The 21,149-nt window shown below is 44.0% G+C and overlaps 1 protein-coding gene across 2 annotated transcripts in view; it reads left to right on the forward strand.

The window, feature by feature from the left end:
• Window positions 1-21,149, forward strand: part of ENAH (ENAH actin regulator) — a 131,463-nt gene that overhangs the window by 62,808 nt on the left and 47,506 nt on the right. For both annotated transcript variants that reach the window (XM_040351376.1, XM_040351378.1), the window contains exon 3: window positions 17,109-17,286. In XM_040351376.1, the coding sequence (XP_040207310.1) occupies window positions 17,109-17,286 (178 nt within the window). The remainder of the gene's footprint in view (window positions 1-17,108; window positions 17,287-21,149) is intronic.

Raw genomic sequence — 21,149 nt, forward strand, 5'->3', positions numbered from 1 at the left:
AACTGCAGAACCTTCATGCCTTATGCTAAAAGTAGGTGCGTCTAGAATCATCATTTTGATTGGAGCGGGGAATGGTTCAAACTCCTCTTGTAACATGTGTGCCCGTTATAGAGAGGACCTCCTGTTTTCTTTACCAGTGATTGCATCATGCTTTACAGTTAGTTTTTGTTTTTTAACTGCAGGTACAGTAAAACCTTGGTGTGCGAGCATAATTCGTTCCAGAAACATGTTTGTAATCCAAAGCACTTGTATATCAAAGCATTTTTTTACAGAGTATAAAAGAGAAGAGGCGCCTCTAAGTGTAGCAATAAGTTGCTAAATGTTGTACCTTCATTAAATGTAACCATATTGCTACACTTAGAGCAGTGGTTCTCAACCTTCTAGTGCCGTGACCCCTTGAAAAAAATTTCCCAAGTTGTGGGGACCCCCAACAGTAAAATTATTTTTGTAACGTGGGTTGCGCCTAAACCAGACATTTAGCGCTCCCGGAGTCCTTTTAACGGCAACAGATCATGGCTGGTGGGAGGGGCTGGCAGGGTGTTGTACATGGCTTCCTAAAAATATCCCAGCACTAGGGATGGGCTCAGGCATGTTCAGATCATACCTGCCAGGAAGCTGACACTGCACACCGCCAATCATAGGCAGTGAGGCATTTCCCAGCCCGCAGCTGCACATACACGCTGCCTATGATTGGTGGGGTACAGTGACGTCTTCCAGGTGGGTACAATCTGAACACGCCTGAGCCCATCATTACCCAGCACTGTGCCACAGTACTCATCAGTACTCCTTTCCAAGAGCCCTCAACTCTATGCAAACGGTGGTCTGGCTCTTGGGAGGAGTTATGCAGATATGCAATATGATTTGATGGGTGGCGGTCAGTCTGGAAGAGTGGGTGTTCTAGGCAGGCTCCATTTGCATGCAGACCACCCTAGGTATTGACCACATGTTCAGCTGAGCCTCTATGATTGAAAGTACTGAAATCCAATTAATTGAAGGGGAGGCCCTGGGATGGCCAGGTTGGGGAGAAAAGCACTAGATCAGGGGTCTAAACCAGTGGCCCTTCAGCTGTTGCAGAACTACAATTCCCATGAGGCATTGCAAGGCTGACAGTTACAAGCATGACTCCCATAGGCAGAGGCATGATGGGACTTGTAGTAGCGCAACAGCTGGAGGGCCGCTAGTTTGAGACCCCTGCACTAGATAATGCTGGATGTCCTCCAGCTAGAAAATTAGGTGGACTCCATCTGACTTGCTTCAGCTTCTAACAAATATTGTGAGCTTCTCATAATGTGCAGTTAAGTCAGAGTAAGCAATTTTGGTGCAGGAGAAGCGGCTGTACATCTCAAGACCTAAAGGAAGACTGGAGTTTAGCTTTTTTTTTTACAGTTTTGTCTCCTTTTTCTAAAGAGGGGGCGGCTGAAAAAATTTGATCATGTGTACCTTAAACGCAGAATTATTTCTTTGACAGCCAGTTGAGAGGCTGTTTTGTGTCTTTGCCCACCCACTGCAGTGACAGCTGTAACATTAGGTACATGGACCCATTTTTTTATTTTTTTTTATTCATTTTTAAAGGATACGTTCATCAAAAATAAAAGTAAATGCACGTTTTTGCAGGTAAAAAAAAGTGTATATATTTTTTTAAATTGTAGCGTTTAAACCAGGGATGCCCAACCTTTTGAAGGCAGAGGGCCACTTAAGCGACTAGTAACCAGTCGCGGGCCACAATGAGCGAGGCAGGCAGATGACAGGTCTGTGTCCAGTCTGCATATGCAAAGCCGACACACACACATCCCAATCTACTCTATGGGCCCTCCGATCCAATCAGATAGAAGGGGGCAGAACCACTCCTGTTTTTTTAGCAGATCGGATTGGATGTAGGCGGGTGTAAACGGACAAAAGTCTGTTTACATCTGCCGCTCCATAGAGGTGAATAGAGGGTCCGATTGGGTCAGACCGATCATGTGAAAGGGGCCTAAGGCTGCTTTTACACTGATGGTCTGCGGTCTATAGCGGCGCAGTGTACCTGTGGTTTTCCCGCCGGTTAGCTGCACTTTGCCATAGATGTCTATTATATCCTGACGGCTTTATTTACAACACTGATGCTCCAGGATGGCAGGTCTGCAACCTGGGCTTACCAACTAGCCACCCCAGAGCAGGAGGTCGCGGGCCACATCGGAGGGCTCCGAGGGCCACTGGTTGGGCACCCCTGCTTAAAACCATTGCAATCGGATCAGATTTCTGGTGCAATGTGGGGATCCTGCAGATGCTCGATAAGCTGTCTGCCCATATCTCCGATACAGGCACGCAGATGCTGAATGGCAGGAAGAATTGATGTACTAAAAGGACACATCTGTGCTTTTGCAGTTTACTGAGAACAAGCAGCCATCACCCACAAAAGGCCAATGGTACTTGTAGTTTATTCATTCACAGGAAACATCACAGGAATGTATGATGAAGCCCTGTACTGTCGCACAGTTTTGTGACGGTGGGTGTGGGGAGAACACCCCCCGTCACCTATCACAGAACGGGTGCACTGGCAGCCGAAGGTGGGTCACTAGGAGCATGTTACACTTTAAATATGGGTAACATGCTCCTAACCGTGAACTGAGCCTTTAAACTTCTATATGGGTAGTGTCAAAGGAAATGATCCAGTAGTAGTAGTAGGGTGTTTCTTTTCCTCTTCTTTTTTTTATTTTTTTATTCTGTCTTCTCAAAGTTACTTTGCTTTATGTCACGGCTATCCATGTAAATAGTCTTTGAGGTAGAGGTCACAATAAGTGTTTTTTGTATTCTTTTGAGATCCTCATAGTACCAGCAGGAATTAAAGTGAACTCTACAGCACCGAGAGAAATGCACAAGGATAATTTTGTAGAGATTAATTGCCACTCTGCAGTGCGAGCTCCTGTGGCTTCTTTCAGAAGACTCCTATACGTATTGTATGTGCCAGCAGGAGTCGCATTGTACAGTCAGGAAGCCAGCGGAGTGGTCTGTGCCCCCTCTATTGTGTAAGAACAACAATGGAACATGGGACTTGCTCTGTGTTCTATAGGTGGGCTTCCAGAGTCCGGGGGAAGTGTGCAACTATACCATCGTGTGTCTGTTTTGTTACAGGCCAGCTCCACCCAAAAGAATGTAATACTTTTCCAGCTGCTGGTGAGCTGAATAGGTAGAACAAACAAAGGATCATCTTGGCATAATCCAGAGATTCGTTTTAATGAAAGCTGCAGATTTAAAAAAGTTTAAATCGCTTTGAAAAATCGCTGAATTTTTAATTTTTGTATGCATTTTTGCTGCAGAGGGGTCCCAACTTAATTTTCTTCCTGTGCAGTTCCATTTTCTGCATGCAGGGCTCCTTTGTGTACTCTCCATTGGTTGTGTGAGATTGGGCCTCATCTGCTGTGTCCTGTCATGACCAGCTGCCATTTAAACACCCCCTGTAGTTCTCGGTACTACAGGGGTGACATTATGGTGCAGCCAGTGTTTTTTTTTTTTGTTTTTTTTTACTTTTAGCCCAATCGACCCAGCAGCATGCCCACAGGTGCTTGAAGTGCACAGACTTCTGGGTAATGTAGTCCTTGCATCATCACTGCTTCCTGTCCACTGTCATACCACAGGAAGGAGGACCGGAGCAGTCGTGACTAGTACATTACATTTCCATAAACAAAAAGGGCATTTGGTTAGGAATTGAAGAAGTAGTGTACACTGTCCAGGAGTAGGGTAGGGGACTGCTTTGATGCCCGGAGTTCTGCTTTATCTTTCATTAGATCTACTTTAAGGCCTATCTCTGGGGAAAGTTAAAAATCTTCCCCTGCATTGGAGCTACCCATGCACTTCAAGAGTTGGCAAGTCAAGTTCTTGTTAAAATCTAGGAGACGGGCAAACAATTGTTTCTCACACCTGATCCTGTCTTCCTGGCAGAGGTCACTCTCCTCTGTTCCAGCAGTGGCCTGTACCTCAGTGCCCTCCCTTTCAGTGCGGAAGTTGGAGTTCTATGTTGTACTTTATGTCTGAGGACCTGTGCGTGCCGGAGAAGAGGTTGCACAGAAGGGTCTAGCAGCATGGAGAGAGCTTACCGTATATACTCGAGTATAAGCCGAGGCACCTAATTTTACCATAAACTGGGAAAATGTATTGACTCGAGTATAAGCCTAGGGTGTCAATCTGCATGCCTCACTGTGACTCACTTTGCCTCACTGTGTCGATGTGCATGCCTCACTGTGCCCATGCCTAGACTGATGTTTAACACGGGAGTCTATGGAAGGGGTGCCCGGTTTGATAAAACTTTGCACAGTTGTAGAGGAAGAGTGGGGCTACATGTGTGCCCGATCCCTAAAATCCAGGAGATCAGGTGCAAAAAGGTGACTCGAGTATAAGCCAAAGGGGGGCATTTTCAGCACAAAAATAATGTGCTGAAAAACTCAGCTTGTGCTAGAGTGTATACGGTACCTTGGCAGAGGACTGGTTAAGTAAAACTGCCATTTTCTAGTCTCCAGCCCGCAACTATCATTTACGCTTTGAATGACAGGGCAGCTCTAATGGAGTCAAATTGCTTTCTGAATGAACTAAGAAGCGACATGTATCAAGTCCCTTCCGGGTTAAGAGCTGTTTTTGCGTGCACTAAAATGAATTTTAGTAAAAAAAATAACTTGCACTATAGCTAGAGAATCACAATTTTATTTATTTTTTGCTTGGAATAATGATCACGACTCTCACGCCGTGCTAGCTTTCACGAAATGCTAAAAAATTGGGCTAACTTTACTGTTTTTTTTTTTTTTTCTTTTTATATACCGTATATACGTGAGTATAAGCCAAGTTTTTCAGCACATTTTTTGGTGCTGAACATGCCCCCCTCGGCTTATACTCGAGTCACCTTTTTGCGCCTGATCCTTTTGCCTTTGGGGACCCAGTGCCGGCCATAGGTCCCCTCGACTTAGGCACACATATAGCCCCACTCTTTCGCTACAAGTGTGCTGTTTGAGGGCCCTACGGCCGGGGAGCACCGATTTTTCAAAGCCAGGCACCCCTTCTATATACTCCCATTAAAAATGTAAGTCTAGTCATGGGCACAGTGAGGCAAAGTGAGGCATGCAGATGGACACCCTAGGCTTATACTTGAGTCAATATGTTTTCCCTGTTTTTTGTGGTAAAATTGGGTGCCTCGGCTTATATTGGGGTCGGCTTATACTCTAGTATATACAGTACATTAAAGTGTATTTTTTCCAAATTGATTTTGAAAGACCGTTGCACAAAATACAGGGTCACGTAAAATATTGTAACAACCGCCATTTTATTCTCTAGGGTCTCTGATATTTATATAGTGTGTGTGTGTGTGTGTGTGTGTGTGTGTGTGGCAAAAAAATAAAGGATTTTAACTTGTAAGCAAGAAATGTCAGAAAAAGGTTTTGCCTAGGTTCACACTGACCGTAGGAATGAAATTGTGCAAGTTCAACTGAACTCGCACGATTTTTATTCCCGTATGTCAGTCCTGACTTCGGGGGCTATTTCAGAGACATCTGTGCAGGTTCGCCAAAAGCAATACAGAAGCCAATTTTGTTTGGGAGCCACGTCGCACGACTGCGCATGTGTCAGTTAAAGCGAGGCAGTGCCGAATCGCAAAAAGTGCTCTGGACTTTGGGCAGCAATATGGTCTGGGGGTTAAGTGGTTAATGTGCAAAAAGTAAAAAATGGCTCCAGGACATGCCCATCCCAGCCTTGCTCTAGAGCTTACATTTTCGCCATTCTAATAGCAACTGTCCCTGCCTGCGCTATGCATTGTGTTACAGACTTGTGATTAATTAATTTGCTATTTGAATTAATGAGCAGTTGTGTCTTTAAAAAAAAAACCTTGACATACCCGAGTCAAAGTTTTTTTTGACTTAGGTTTGTATCTGTTCTCTGAAATTATCCGTCCTTTTGCTGCATTAATGTGTTTTTTTTTTTTCTCTATTTTTGGGAAGCTGTAATAGAACACATTTAAATAAAGACCCACGTTCCTCCTTACACTGCGGCAGGTGAGCCCCTTTGTTCGCCACGAACACCTGGGCTCACTTGTGCTGCCTGTCAGTGTGTTTTATCAGATCAGCGTGAAGGAGTTACAGAAGCGCGGCCTACTGAAAAATGTAGGAATGCCGCCTTCAAGCTGCCTTTTGTTATCGGTGGCGGGAGGCGGCTGTTTATAATGTGTAGATATTGGCAGGCATGTGTTTTGTCAGCTGCGTGAATAACGTGGTCAAGGTAAGTTCAAGGTTGGAAAGCGCGGAGGAGAGCTGGAGCAGTTACTACAGCGGGCATGCAGTATAAGCTGCTGAAGGGATTCTATTGCTTTATGATGGTCCTTTGCTGGCACAGCTGAAGACTTCCATCCAGTGATGCCCCTGAAGTGGTTGCCAAGCCATAGAACTGTAGAGGTGCGATAGGTCCCAGATGTAGCGCCACAAATGTACTGCAGCTCTGATGGATAAAGGCTGCTTTAACAGGTGCCCAAGTCCAATGAAATAAGACATTCAAGAGTCGCTGGGACTTTGATGTGAGCTCATACAAGACCAGAACATTCAGAGATCACTGGCTCAGGTTAGGCTGCTCACAACAGATGGGGACTACCCTCCTATGGGTACCCCAGCAGGTTAACAGAAGAATACATCAACCAATGGCTGGAGCACCGGACCAAATAAGAAGCCCAAATTGATTGGTTTACAAAAAATCCATAGCTATAAAAAGAAAAAAAAACCTCCACTTGCTCAACGGGGATCGCTCTGTTGATCCCAGCTGAGCCGGCGGATGACAGGGCGTTCCCCGCACACTGTGCAGGGACCGCCCTGTCTTTTCTCCGCTCTCCCCTATGGGGGGATCGGATGAACATGGACCGTCTGTCCGTGTTCATCTGATCCGCCAATCGGATGGAAAAGTAGGTTTTTCCTCCATCACGCTTTGGCAAATCGGAGCGGGTCGGATGTCAGGGGGCATGTCACCACTGACATCCGCGGCTCTATAGAGGAGCACGGAGCGCCCGTTCAGGTCCGCAAAAAAAACTGGCAGGCGCTCCGTGTGAAAGAGTCCGAACTGAAACACATAAGTGACTTATGTGATTACCAGTGAATGGAAATCTACATGAGCAAAAAAGTAACCATTATGTTACTAAACATCTCAGGCCTGAGTCACACCTCTGCGTTTTTAGGTGTTTTTTTTACATGGTTTCCTTTGGGACACATTCATGTCCATGCTTTTTTCAGCTGCTGTGTATTTGGAAAGGGCAAGGCCTTTTTTTAATGCAAAATGGTGCTATTTTTTATTTATTTTTTGGTTCAATGTACTTCAAAAGGAGACGCTGTAGAAAAGCATGTAATGCGTTTTTGCCGCAATTTGTGTTTTTTAATCTGTCCAACAACAAATTGGGCAAAACAAAAACTGTAAAAATGCAAATCGCCACAAAATCCCTTAAAAAAATAAATAAAAAAATAAAAATTAATCAAAACAATAATCGGCCAACTAATCGATTATGAAAATAATCGTTAGTTGCAGCCCTAGTAAAATCATTCTTACAGTTGGTTTTCTTTACCTGTCAGACTCATGGCTGGTCAGCATTACCAGTGGTCCTTAAAGCGGAGGTACTCACAAAAATGGAACCTTCGCTGTCTGGATTCCCCCCCCCCCTCCGGTGTCACATTGGCACCTTTCAGGGGGGAGGGGGTGCAGATTCCTGTCTAAGACGGCTATTTTCACCCACTTCCGGGCATAGACCCCCGCATTATCTGCGGTAGTGTACGCCACGTCCGTCACCCTCACCCCCGCTGTCTTCTGGATAAGACACAGGTTTCAGAAGACAGCAGGGACCATTCGGATTGCGCAGCGTGACTTGCGCATGCGCAGTAGGGAACCAGGAAGTGAAGCCGCAAGGCTTCACTTCCTGATTCTCTCACCAAAGATGGCAGCAGCAGCATCATCCGAGGGACGGGTCAGCCTCGGGTGCCAAAATCGCGGGTGTGCTGGACAGGTAAGTGTCCTTATTTTAAAAGTCGGCAGCTGCAGTATTTGTAGCTGCTGACTTAAAAAAATAAATGGTGGACCTCCGCTTTAAGCTGTCATCTTGTAGTTGGTAATCCAGTTTAGAGCAGGTAGCAGAGCAAAGTCCACAAAGGTTTTGTCAGGACACCACTTGTGGCCAGCAAGGTTTGGAGGCGTCCTGCAAATGAATGTCCTACAAGAAGACCCAAGCCTTGTCGGTCAAAGTGTTTCAGAGAAGTGCCGCTTTCCATTGGGATTAGAGAAAAAAATCTCAAATGGGGACATCCATTCTGGTGACAACTGTCTCAGATCATATTGTGCCTGGAGTGAGGCTTTAGTACTTGTGCTCCCATGCCGTACTGACGTGGAACATGTGATTCTACCCCCTGCTTGCTTTTGGTGAAGTGCTTACTGTCTGAAGGGCAAACAATCAATGAACTGTTTTACTGTCTGCTGGGTAAATGGGAATTGAGGAGGAACCCAAGAGATGACAAAGCATATTGAGGGAAGGGTTTAGAACCTCTGTTTATATTTTGATTGCATGTCGTGTCTTCATGTCTGACTCTGGGAAACACTATTTTCAGTCTTGTTTTGTAATGCAATAAAACAAAGCTATTCCCAGACACAACACCTGAATATCAATCTCTGTGTGAGAGACTGCAATGAACCCATAGGTGTCTATACTAAGATTTGTCCCTCCGCCTCTGATCAGATTGGTGTTTTCTTCTAGAATAGCGGTCTCCAAACTGTGGGCCAGATGTGGCCCTTTGCTTATTTTTTTTTATCCAGCCCTTGGGACACTTCTGTTCTTGATGATTTGAGGCACTAATCCTCCCACTGACCCCACCAAGGTGACACCGTTCCCCCCCCAATAGTGGGGCACTATTATTCCCACTGATACCAGATGGGGCACGCTTCATCTTCCTACTGACTGCAGGCTCTTTTTTTTTTTTTTTTTTTTTTTTACTGACCACCAATTCTGAAGTATTGTTTACTTACACTGTTGGGACATTTTCTACTCCTACTTGGCACAATATGGCCCCCCTAAAGTATGTACTGTCCCCTTGTTTAAAAGAGAAGTACAGTGAGGGGGAAAGAAATGTACGTTTGCCCACTGACAAAGAAATGATCAGCCTATAACTTTAATGCAAGATTTCACCTCGTGTAGTTTCAATGATCATGATAATGGTGAGGAATCTACACGGGAGAATCTTGTCCATGATATCAAGCTGAGACCAAAGCCACAAAGAAAACAATTGCTAACACACTACCCTGTGAAGGACTGAAATCCTGCAGCGCCCACAAGGTCCCCCTGCTCAAGAAAGCGCATGTATTGAAGTTTGCTAATGTACATCTGAATGATTCAGAGGAGAACTGGGTGAAAGTGTTGTGGTCAGATGAGACCAAAATCAAGCTCTTTGGCCTCGACTCGCCATGTTTGCTGGAATGCTGCCTATGACCCTAAGAACACCATCCCCACCGTCAAACATGAAGGTGGAAACATTATACTTGGGGGGTGTTTTTATGCTAAGGGGATAGGACAACTTCACTGCATCAAAGGGAAAATGGACGGGGCCATGCACCATCAAATCTTGGGTGAGAGTCTCCTTCCCTCAGCCAGGGCATTGAAAATAGGCCATGGATGGGTATTCCAGCATGACAATGACCAAAAACAAAGGCAACAAGAAGTAGCACATTAAGGTCCTGGAGTGGTCTAGCCAGTCTCCAGACCTTAATCCCATAGAAAATATGTGAAGGTTCGAGTTACCAAATGTCAGTTTCGAAACTTTAATGACTTGGAGACGATCTGCAAAGAGGAGTGGGACAAAATCCCTCCTTATGTGTCCAAACCTGGTGGCCAACTACAAGCAACGTCTGAACTCTGATGGCCAACAAGAGTTTTCCCACAAAATACGAAATCATGTTTTGCGAAGGGATCAAATACTTATTTCACTCATTAAAATGCAAATCATTTAATGACTTTTTCTAAATGTGTCTGGATATTTTTCTTCTGTCTTTCACTGTTAAATGAAACATAACATTAAATTTATAGACTGATCATTTCTTTGTCAGTGGGCAAACGTACAAAATCAGGGGATCAAATACTTTTTTTCCCCCCGTAAATGGTTCCCGACCGGCTGGGCAAAGTTTTTTTTTTTTTATTTTTTTTTTTATTATAGTGTGTCACTTTGCTCCGTGCCCGTGGGACCCGCGGACTCTATGTCCGCCGATGTCCCGCGATTGGGTCACAGAGCTGCAGAATGGGGAGAGGCAAGTTTAAATACCGTATTTATCGGGGTATTGCGCGCTCCGGCGTATAGCGCACACCCCTAAAGTGGACCCGACATTCCTGTAAAAAAAAAACATTTTATTACATTTTACTACGTCGGGTCCGTCTGCGGGTGTCCTCTTCGTCGGGTCCGGCGTCCGTCTGCGGCTTCGTGTGTCCTCTTCGTCTGGTCCGGCGTCCTTAGCCTGCTGTGTCCTCCCCGCTGCCGTTCGATACCCGCTTTCCCGCGCCGAGTTTGAACACTGCGCCGGCATATACCGAGCACAGTACACTCGGGTATAGTCCGGGCAGGCTCGGCTACTCTCGCGCTCACGTCCTGGAGGGGCCGAGCCTGCCCGACTATACTGTACTCGGTATATGCCGGCGCAGTGTTCAAACTCGGCGCGGGTATCGGCGTATACCGCGCACCCACTATTTTGCCCTGATTTTCAGGGCAAAAAAGTGTGCGGTATACGCCGATAAATACGGTAAGCATCTCCCCGCTCTGTCTAGTGACACTGTCACTGATCGTATGCTCCCTCTCGTGTCACTCGTAGCCACGCCCCCTAAGGATTAGAATCTCTCCCTATGATGCACTTAACCCCTTTCCCGCATCCCCTACTGGTTAACCCCTTCACTGCCAGTCACATTTACACAATTGCTGTATAAATGTGAATGTTTCCAAAAATGTGTCCCGTGTCCGATGTGTCTGCCATAATGTAGCAGTCACGATAAAAATAATTGATCGCCTCCATAACAAGTAAAAAAAAATAAAAAAATTAAGAGTGCCATAAAACAATCCCCTATTTTGTAGATGATATAACTTTTGCGCAAACCAATAAAACGCTTATTGCGATTTTTTTTTTCCACAATATGTAGAATACGTATCGGCCTAAACTGTGGGAAATTGTTTTTATAGATTTTTGGGGGATATTTAGTATAGCAAAAAGAAAAAAATATTGCATTTTTTTTTTTTCAAAATTGTCACTTTTTGTTTATAGCGCAAAAAATAAAAACCGCAGAGGTGATCAAATACCACCAAAAGAAAGCTCTATTTGTGGGGGGGGGGGACATCAGTTAAAGCGTTGCAGTGCTGAATCGCAAAAAGTGCTCTGGTCTTTGCTAGCCAAATGGTCCGGGGCTGAAGTGGTTAATGTAGGCCATGCTCCCTGAATTCATTTTCAGTTTTGACTGCGGTGTACCGTAAACTTCTGTTCATTAGTGACTCGGAGGAACGTTTAGTTAATGTTTAGGGAATTCTGCTGAATAATGGTCACGTTGGAAGGCTCTTATTTAACCCATCTTATTAAAGCTGAACTCCCAGCAGATTTAAAAAAAAAAAATGCTAAAACATTCAGTTAAGTTAAAACAAATATATACAGTGCCTTGCGAAAGTATTCGGCCCCCTTGAACTTTGCGACCTTTTGCCACATTTCAGGCTTTAAACATAAAGATATAAAACTATTTTTTTTTTTTTTTTTTTTGAAGAATCAACAAGTGGGACACAATCATGAAGTGGAACGAAATTTATTGGATATTTCAAACTTTTTTAACAGATAAAAAACTGAAAAATTGGGCGTGCAAAATTATTCAACCCCCTTAAGTTAATACTTTGTAGCGCCACCTTTTGCTGCGATTACAGCTGTAAGTGGCTTGGGGTAGGTCTCTATCAGTTTTGCACATCGAGAGACTGAAATTTTTGCCCATTCCTCCTTGCATGCTTTGTGATTTTGCTTAGACGCGATTCCCATATGTAACCTTTTTTTACATGGCCCTTTCACACAGGGTCCTTTCACACTTGTTCTTGTACTAGTGGGGTCAAGCGCCTCAATATCAGATATACTATATCATTGGCAGTAAGGACTAGTATATGCCCTAGCTGAGTACATATACACATGCATTCACATGCATGCATATTATATACATGTGCAGTTGGAGGTTTTTTTTTTTTTTTTTTTTCCCATTGGTTTTCCCTCATGTGCATGTATATATATATATATATATATATATATATATCCATTACTAGCCTGATTAACTGCAGATCTCATTTCATGTACCTATTGGGTTCTGGCATCGGTTCATGATTTACAGGTTATCCACCATAATTGTCTATTTGGTATGGTTTTATATACGTGTTGTAATTTTTACATCATCTATACAATATTTCAATATACCTACCACTTACATGATTTTGGTTTTAGAGGGTTCTACTCACTCATTTTTACTTTCATTTAATATTTTACTTATAATTTCAAAAATGAAGAAAACATGGTTTTATTTATCTGGAAAATTTCACTACTTCCAAAAGACACATTTCATTTGGTACCCCTTTCCCCCCCTCTCCTTATGTGTACGGCCTTCATACGTTCTGTGCATATATATATATGTATTTATTTACATATATATTTTTTATTGCCCTTGTTGGGCTTTTCCACAGCACACGGTAATGGACCTCTATACATATACACATACACTGAGGGAGGTGATACATCCCTTTAGTGATGTACCTTTCGAAATTCTGTCTATTCTTTCACTTATTACTTTTTTCCAACACCACACACTACTGGGCACCTTTGCATTTATATAATCTTTTACTGGTTCATTATTAGTTTTATGACACTTTTTACACATATATATCTTTTACACATATATTTGTGTATATATACCCATGTATACTTTTCACATTTTATACATACTTATTAACATAACACAATAATCACAATTTTTTCTATTATAATATATATTGCAATTGGTTCCTTGCTCACATCATTCTGTCTTTGCTTTAAATATAAGTGATAACACATGCTTCGATTATATGGGCTTGTCGGTCTTCATTTAGCACATGCTTATAATACATTTTCATTAATCATCAACTCACTTTCTTTATTCACATTTATATTTACACCACATCCCTGTCATACCTCAGCTTTTAATATGTCTTTGATTACTATTTATATTTTTACATAATTATGTGTTGCCTTTTTGGTCACATTTATTATTGTCCACACTTGTATTTACAGATTTGTTTCACTTTGCAAGCCAGTTTGTTTCATGTGTGCTTTTTTTCACCTATGCCTTTTCTCCCCACCCCCCCGCATGTGTGTTGGATACTGGCTAATTGCTGTAGTCAATCACATGCTGGGTGGGTCCAATTGAGCATAGATTTCTGTGTGTATATGTATACCTGTTATTTTTTATTTCATCTATAGCTATGATTAAGCATTGACACTCAATGCGAAACGCGTCAGCTGTTTATCCCACTGTGTGCTGATATCTGTAGTGCATTTTTTCCTGTACCCAATAAAGGGCACGTCTTTTTTTAAGTTACTGGAGTGCGGCTGTCCATATCCTTATTGTTTTTGCACATCCTTGCAAAACAGCTCGAGCTCAGTGAGGTTGGATGGAGAGTGTTTGTGAACAGCAGTTTTCAGTTCTTTCCACAGATTCTCGATTGGATTCAGGTCTGGACTTTGACTTGGCCATTCTAACACCTGGATATGTTTATTTGTGAACCATTCCATTGTAGATTTTGCTTTATGTTTTGGATCATTGTCTTGTTGGAAGACAAATCTCCGTCCCAGTCTCAGGTCTTTTGCAGACTCCATCAGGTTTTCTTCCAGAATGGTCCTGTATTTGGCTCCATCCATCTTCCCATCAATTTTAACCATTTTCCCTGTCCCTGCTGAAGAAAAGCAGGCCCAAACCATGATGTTGCCACCACCATGTTTCACAGTGGGGATGGTGTGTTCAGGGTGATGAGCTGTGTTTCTTTTATGCCAAACATAATGTTTTGCATTGTTGCCAAAAAGTTTGATTTTGGTTTCATCTGACCAGAGCACCTTCTTCCACATGTTTGGTGTGTCTCCCAGGTGGCTTGTGGCAAACGTTAAACGACACTTTTTATGGATATCTTTAAAAAATGGCTTTCTTCTTGCCACTCTTCCATAAAGGCCAGATTTGTGCAGTATACGACTGATTGTTGTCCTATGGACAGAGTCTCCCACCTCAGATGTAGATCTCTGCAGTTCATCCAGAGTGATCATGGGCCTCTTGGCTGCATCTCTGATCAGTCTTCTACTTGTATGAGCTGAAAGGTTAGAGGGACGGCCAGGTCTTCGTAGATTTGCAGTGGTCTGATACTCCCATTTCAATATTATCGCTTGCACAGTGCTCCTTGGGATGTTTAAAGCTTGGGAAATCTTTTTGTATCCAAATCCAGCTTTAAAATTCTCCACAACAGTATCTCGGACCTGCCTGGTGTGTTCCTTGTTCTTCATGATGCTCTCTGCGCTTTAAACGGACCTCTGAGACTATCACAGTGCAGGTGCATTTATACAGAGACTTGATTACACACAGGTGGATTCTATTTATCATCATTAGTCATTTAGGTCAACATTGGATCATTCAGAGATCCTCACTAAACTTCTGGAGAGAGTTTGCTGCACTGAAAGTAAAGGGGCTGAATAATTTTGCACGCCCAATTTTTCAGTTTTATTTTATTTTTTTAAAGTTTGAAATATCCAATAAATTTCGTTGCACTTCATGATTGGGTCCCACGTGTTGTTGATTCTTCAAAAAAAAAAATTAGTTTTATATCTTTCTTTATGTTTGAAGAATGTGGGAAAAGGTCGCAAAGTTCAAGGGGGCCGGATAAAAAAATGTTTTTTTCCTTTTTTCAGTGCAACCTGTGTAGGTACAATATGAGATACCCCAGACTTTTATAGGGAGGGGCAGCCATCGGGGGCAAGTGGAGTGCATTGAATACACATACTGGCAGGAGCTGCTATTTCCTGTCTGATCGCAGGCTGGGGGCAGGGAGATGATCAAAGATGGATTATTTACCTGCAGTAGAGTAAAGTCACCAGGCTGGATGACAAATGTAAATTGTTCGGAAACCTGCTTTTATTTGCCCTTTCCTTGCTTCCTCCACGCCACTCTACCCGCTGCTGGAAGTGAGTAGAAAAAGCCCTGTGTAAGCTCTGACTATATCTGTCAAAGTTTACACAGAGATGAGGACTGTCTCCCTGCCCCCACAAAACGTTTTGAAGTTTTTTTTTGTTTTTTTTTGTGAGGGAAAGTTTACCAACTGTAAAATTGTATTTATTTTTTGGGGTCTTTGCCCCTTTTTTATGGGGGGGGGGGATTTTTATCTAACTTTCTGTCCTAGTGATGCAACAGGTGTTCTCCTACTTTGGCAACTATCATTTCCTTTATTTCCCTACACTTTTTCTATCCTGACTAATGTTACCAGGAAGTGGGGGGAAATCTACCCAAGTGGCAGCATTAATGGTCTGACAGGTTTTATTGTCTACTAAATCCAAATTGTGATTTTTAGAATTGTGTCAAAGGGATCTCTAACTGAAAACCAGGATCTAGTTTTTGAATGACGCGATATGGAAATCTATATACCGTGTTTCCCCGAAAATAAGCCTGGGTCTTATATTAATTATGCCAACAAAAGACACAGTAGGGCTTATTTTCGGGGTAGGTCTTACCATGTAATGTGCTGTCTTCTCTCCCCCTCCCTGCCTGTCAGGAATCCCCAGTGTGAACTGAGTTAAAATGCTAGTAAAATCCTATAATCCACTCTATTACAGTATTATATAATGTACAATGTGTGTGTTTCTGTAATAGAATTGTGCCAAATATCTTTGTTATAAAGACGCTCTGTGTTTGTTACCCGCCGGAGCTCTCTTCCCCCGCAATTATATTACAGAAACACACACATTGTACATTATATACTACTGTAATAGAGTGGATTAAATGATTTTACAAGCATTTTTAACAAGGGCTTATTTTCAGGGTAGGGCTTATATTGCAGCCCTCCTGGAAAATAGCGCTAGGTCTTATTTTCAGGGTAGGTCTTATTTTTGGGGAAACAGGGTATATCATTTTTGCTGTGTGTGTCTGTGTCTGTCTGTCTGTCTGTCTGTCTGTGTGTGTCTCTGTGTCTGTGTCTCTGTGTGTCTCTGTGTCTCTGTCTCTGTCTGTGTGTCTCTGTCTGTGTCTGTGTGTGTCTCTGTGTCGGTCTGTCTGTGTCTGTGTCTCTGTGTGTCTGTGTCTCTGTCTGTGTGTCTCTGTCTGTGTGTGTCTCTGTCTGTGTGTGTGTGTGTCTTTCTGTGTTTTTTTTTGCAGGCCGTTGAGTGGATTACGTTTAGCCTAGTTGCCTGACTGCCTCACAAATTCAGCCGTGCAGTTTACTTGGGAACGAAGGTCATTTGTAGACTTTAGAGAATAATCAAATGCATTGGAAACAACCCGCCTGCCCTTGGGGGATGGCAATGTTTCTGATCTGTGTGATGCACTGTAAGCATGCAAGGTTAGCTCTGCTCAGGGATGAAGAGAGAGTAGGGCATGGGTGCTCAACCTGTGGCCCTCCAGCTGTTGCAAAAATACAAGTCCGATGAGGCATTGCAAGCCGCTGACAGTTACGAGCATGACTACCAATGGCAGAGGGGTCTTGTAGTTCCACAACATGTCAACAGTCTGGCCCCCTTAAAGTCCTAGGCCATGGGTGCTCAACCTGTGGCTCTCCAGCTGTTGCAGAACTACAATTCCCATGAGGCATTGGAAGCTGCTGACAGTTACAAGCATGACTCTCGAAGGCAGAGGCATGATGGGACTTGTAGTTCCGCAACAGCTGGAGAGCCACAGGTTGAGCACCCATGTCCTAGGCGGTCAAAGCAGAAGTGGGAGCAGGTACCCACTCCCTAAAAGTAGGGGAAAGGAGGTGTTAAATTGGAAATCCCCCCCTTTTTAGGGTGAACTTCTGCTTTAAGCTAACATCTTTGACCTGTAAGGAATTCTCACTGACATTGTTTTCTGTTCTTTACCAAAGGTGGTGATCAATTGTGCCATTCCTAAGGGGCTGAAGTACAACCAGGCAACTCAGACCTTCCACCAGTGGCGGGATGCACGACAAGTTTATGGGCTCAATTTCGGGAGCAAAGAAGATGCCAATGTTTTTGCAAGTGCCATGATGCATGCCCTGGAGGTGCTGAACTCCCTGGATTCTGGTGAGTGTGAAACTCTGCTTCTGTTCTTCTAGTCGATTAAAATCTAAAGTAGGAGTTCATGGGAAGTATAAGATGGTTCTGCAGCTTCATAAAATAAGGCAAATTTTGGACTGGGCTCCATAATAAACACAGTCTTTGTTTTCCTTGAGGCTGGAGTTTAAAGGGTTTGTAAAGGAATTTTTTTTTTATCTTAATAGCTTCCTTTACCTTAATGCAGTGCTGTTTTCATGTCCTCATTGTTTGTTTTTGCTCTCAAGTTGCTGTAATTTTTCTCTGATCTCCACACTTCCTGGTTGTCTGTTTCCTGATAAGCACAGTGCTGGGAGCTTTCTCTCTGTGGTCACTAACTTCAAGGAGGTGTGATTACTGCGTGTCTAAAACCCCTCAGCACCAATCGGTTTTGTTTTCCAAACCATCACTGCCCTGTATTGGCTCTGTGGCTCTGTACAGCACAGAGGCAGAAAACAACATGCAAAAACGAAACTAGAAACTACAAGTACATTATATGATTGATTTTTATCTATTTTTAATCGTTTTTAAAAGGAATCTGTTAACTATTATGTCTCTATACCCTGTAAACAGTCATTTCAGCAAAAAAAAATTTATTTACAACTCCTTTAATCTGTGTATACTTTGCCCGTTGTGCCCCCAACCTCCAACATAATTTAAACAAAACCTTTCTATATTGCATACCTTATGCTAGACTTGAAGTCATCACTGGAGCTCTCGATGCAATGCTGGCAAATCATGGCTGGTGGGAGGCACAGTCATGATTTCCTGAAAACATCACAGCACCGCTGCTCAGTACTTCTTTCAAGAGCCCCCATCTCTGGTGCAAGCAGTGGGCTGGCTCTTGGGAGGAGTGACAGGTGGCTGTCAGTCTGAGGAAGTAGGTGTTCCATAGAGGTCGACCGATATGGGTTTTTCTCTGGCTGATGCCGATATTTCGAAATCTGGGTGGCCAATGGCCGATATATGATGCCGATTTTTGCGGCCGATATTTTAGGCCGATTTTTTTTTATTTTTTTTGTGGCACTGGATTGCACTAATTGGCACTGGAAGTTGGCACTAGCAGAAGCCACTGATTGGCAGGTGGCACTTATTGGCACTGGCAGGTTGGACTGGATGGCACTGAAGATGGTACTAGCAGATGGCACTGATTGGCAGGTGGCACTAATTGACACTGGCAGGTGGCACTGATTGGCAGTTGGCACTAACAGGTGGCACAGACTGGCAGGTGGCACTAATTGGCACTGGCAGGTGGCACTGATGGCTTTAGTTGGCACTGGCAGGTGGCACTGGATGGAAGGTGGCACTAATTGGCATTGGATATTGGCACTGGCAGGTGGCACTGGATGGCAAGTGGCACTAATGCAAAAAAAAGGGTGTAACCCCCCCTCAGTACAGACCCCCTCTCCCTCCAGTATAGACATGCCCCCCGTAGTACAGACACCAGTGAGTGGTGTGTGTCCCACGAGCGCGGGCCCCTCCCCCTCTGTGAGTGTAAACAGAGAGGGCCACCGCGCTGGGTGTACCAAGATGGCCGCGGCTCCGGAGCTAGGCCGAAGCCGCTGCCTTTCCTGATGCTGTGACCGTGGCGGCAATCCGCGGATTGCCGCCGCGGTCACGGCATCAGGAAAGGCCGCGGCTTCGGCCTAGCTCCGGAGCCGTTGCACCGCTAGCGGCCATGTAAAATATCGGCCTAATTTGGATAGAAATCGGGCATTGCTGATTTCTCCAAAACTGCCAAATATCGGCCGATATATCGGTCGACCTCTAGTGTTCCAGGCAGACTTCATACAGACCGCCCTAAGAAACCCCTGCATGTGATGCTGAGCCTTCATTAATAAAAATCCAATATTAAATTTAAAGCAGTGGGACAGGGATGGCAAGGCTGCAGAGGAAAGGGCTGGTTAATGCTGGATGTCCTCCAGCAAGGAAATAAGGTGGAATCTGACTTGCTGCAGGTTCTAATGCACACTGAGAAGTTTACAGTATGCGGTGAAATCGGAGTAAGTACTTTCAGTACAGGAGAGAAGTTTGTAACTCTGCAAGCCTGAAGTTCAGCTTTAAGTTTTGTCAATGCTGGCAAGTTGTTTCTATGTTTTTAAAGAGCAACTCCATGGCCAAGCTTTAGCCATACCATCGATGATTGCCTGGTCTGTGGGTGCACATGAGACGCCCTTTGCTCATAAACTTTAAAGAAGATGCATTTAGCTGTCTAGCTACTGCAAGGTAACACGTTGGTAACAAGTAAGGGTTACAGAGAGGATGGCAGAGTTGGGTGGAGACAGGGAATGATATCCTGATTTAGGCATACATAGTACAATAGTTTCTTACAAAATGGTTGGCAGTGAGTTTGTGCCCGTTAAACCACAACCCTATGCCTCTGGCTAGCTTTGGCTTGGGAAGCCACATTAAACATGCAGGTATGTCTTCTCTGTTGAAGCCTTGTGTATTCTACCTGTGGGATTGCCAGCACCATGGGACAGCTGGAAGCTCCGAGGCCCTATGCCAGAGGAATGCATATTTACCAGGCCTCTGCTTTCTCCCAAATGCACGCTTGAATGGAGATGGGCCATGGACCGGAGCCAACATGCTTTTTGTTCCTCCATCCCTGCCTGTTTGCAGCAATCAAACACTCTTTTAAAGAGTACCTGTCCCAGGCCCTAGTGGTTGTATAACAATTTTCTAAACGGCCTTTCCTGCTCTTTGTTAGTAGGGATACCGGTTTCTAAACCTGCGCGCTGGGTGTGTCCCAGAACCTGCTGCATCATGTCAGTTGGCCACAATTTGAAAGGAGCTTCTTAGGACTGGCTTGGTTTGGATGTTTTTTCCACGTCTCTGCGTGATAAAACTGGACCTCTAAATACATGGTTGAGTGGCCTTCTTGCAGGGTGGACTCAATTTAAAATTTTAAATCCAGTCAAAATTAAGTTTTGCTATTTTAGAATAATAAGCTGTCAGTTTAGGAAAACGGTGAGATCAGAACTGATTTTGGGTTAATCACACTTAGTTGAACTACTCAAATTCTTTGAATTAAAATAACATTGCCAGTGCATGTTATCTCGGCTTGCAGAGCTTGGATTCATTGAGGCTGCTTTCACACTATTGCAAATCGGATGCGGTTTTCAGTGCATCCAATTCGCATGTCAGGAGACTGTGATCGGCTCTCAATGGAAGCGGTTTACACAGCTCCAGGACAGCTGCGGAGTGAATTGCTCAGGTCCTGTGCATTTTCAGATCCGTTTCGGATGGAATTCAGCCAACAATTTCGACTTCAAACGGTGAACAGAGGTGCACCGGACCCCAGCTGCTCCGCATGGCAGTGTGATCCCAGCCTGAATGAGTTTACCAAAAATGTAAATATTGCAGAATATACAGCCTCATGCTACATAACCAAGCTGAATAAACTAAATTCTTAAAGCGTGAGTTCCCCCCGAATTTTTTTTTTTTTAACATTAGATTGATGCTCATTTTGTCTAGGGGAATCGGGTAGTTTTTTTTTTTAAATCGAAGCAGTACTTACCGTTTTAGAGAGCGATCTTCTCCGCCGCTTCCGGGTATGGTCTTCGGGACTGGGCGTTCCTATTTGATTGACAGGCTTCCGACGGTCGCATACATCGCGTCACGAGTAGCCGAAAGAAGCCGAACGTCGGTGCGGCTCTATACGGCTCCTGCGCACCGACGTTCGGCTACTTTCGGAAAATCGTGACGCGATGTATGCGACCGTCGGAAGCCTGTCAATCAAATAGGAACGCCCAGTCCCGAAGACCATACCCGGAAGCGGCGGCGAAGATCGCTCTCTAAAACGGTAAGTACGGCTTTGATTAAAAAAAAAAAAACACCCGATTCCCCTTCAC

This window comes from Rana temporaria, chromosome 4, assembly GCF_905171775.1.
Source record: "Rana temporaria chromosome 4, aRanTem1.1, whole genome shotgun sequence".
In the NCBI taxonomy this organism is placed as follows: domain Eukaryota; kingdom Metazoa; phylum Chordata; class Amphibia; order Anura; family Ranidae; genus Rana; species Rana temporaria.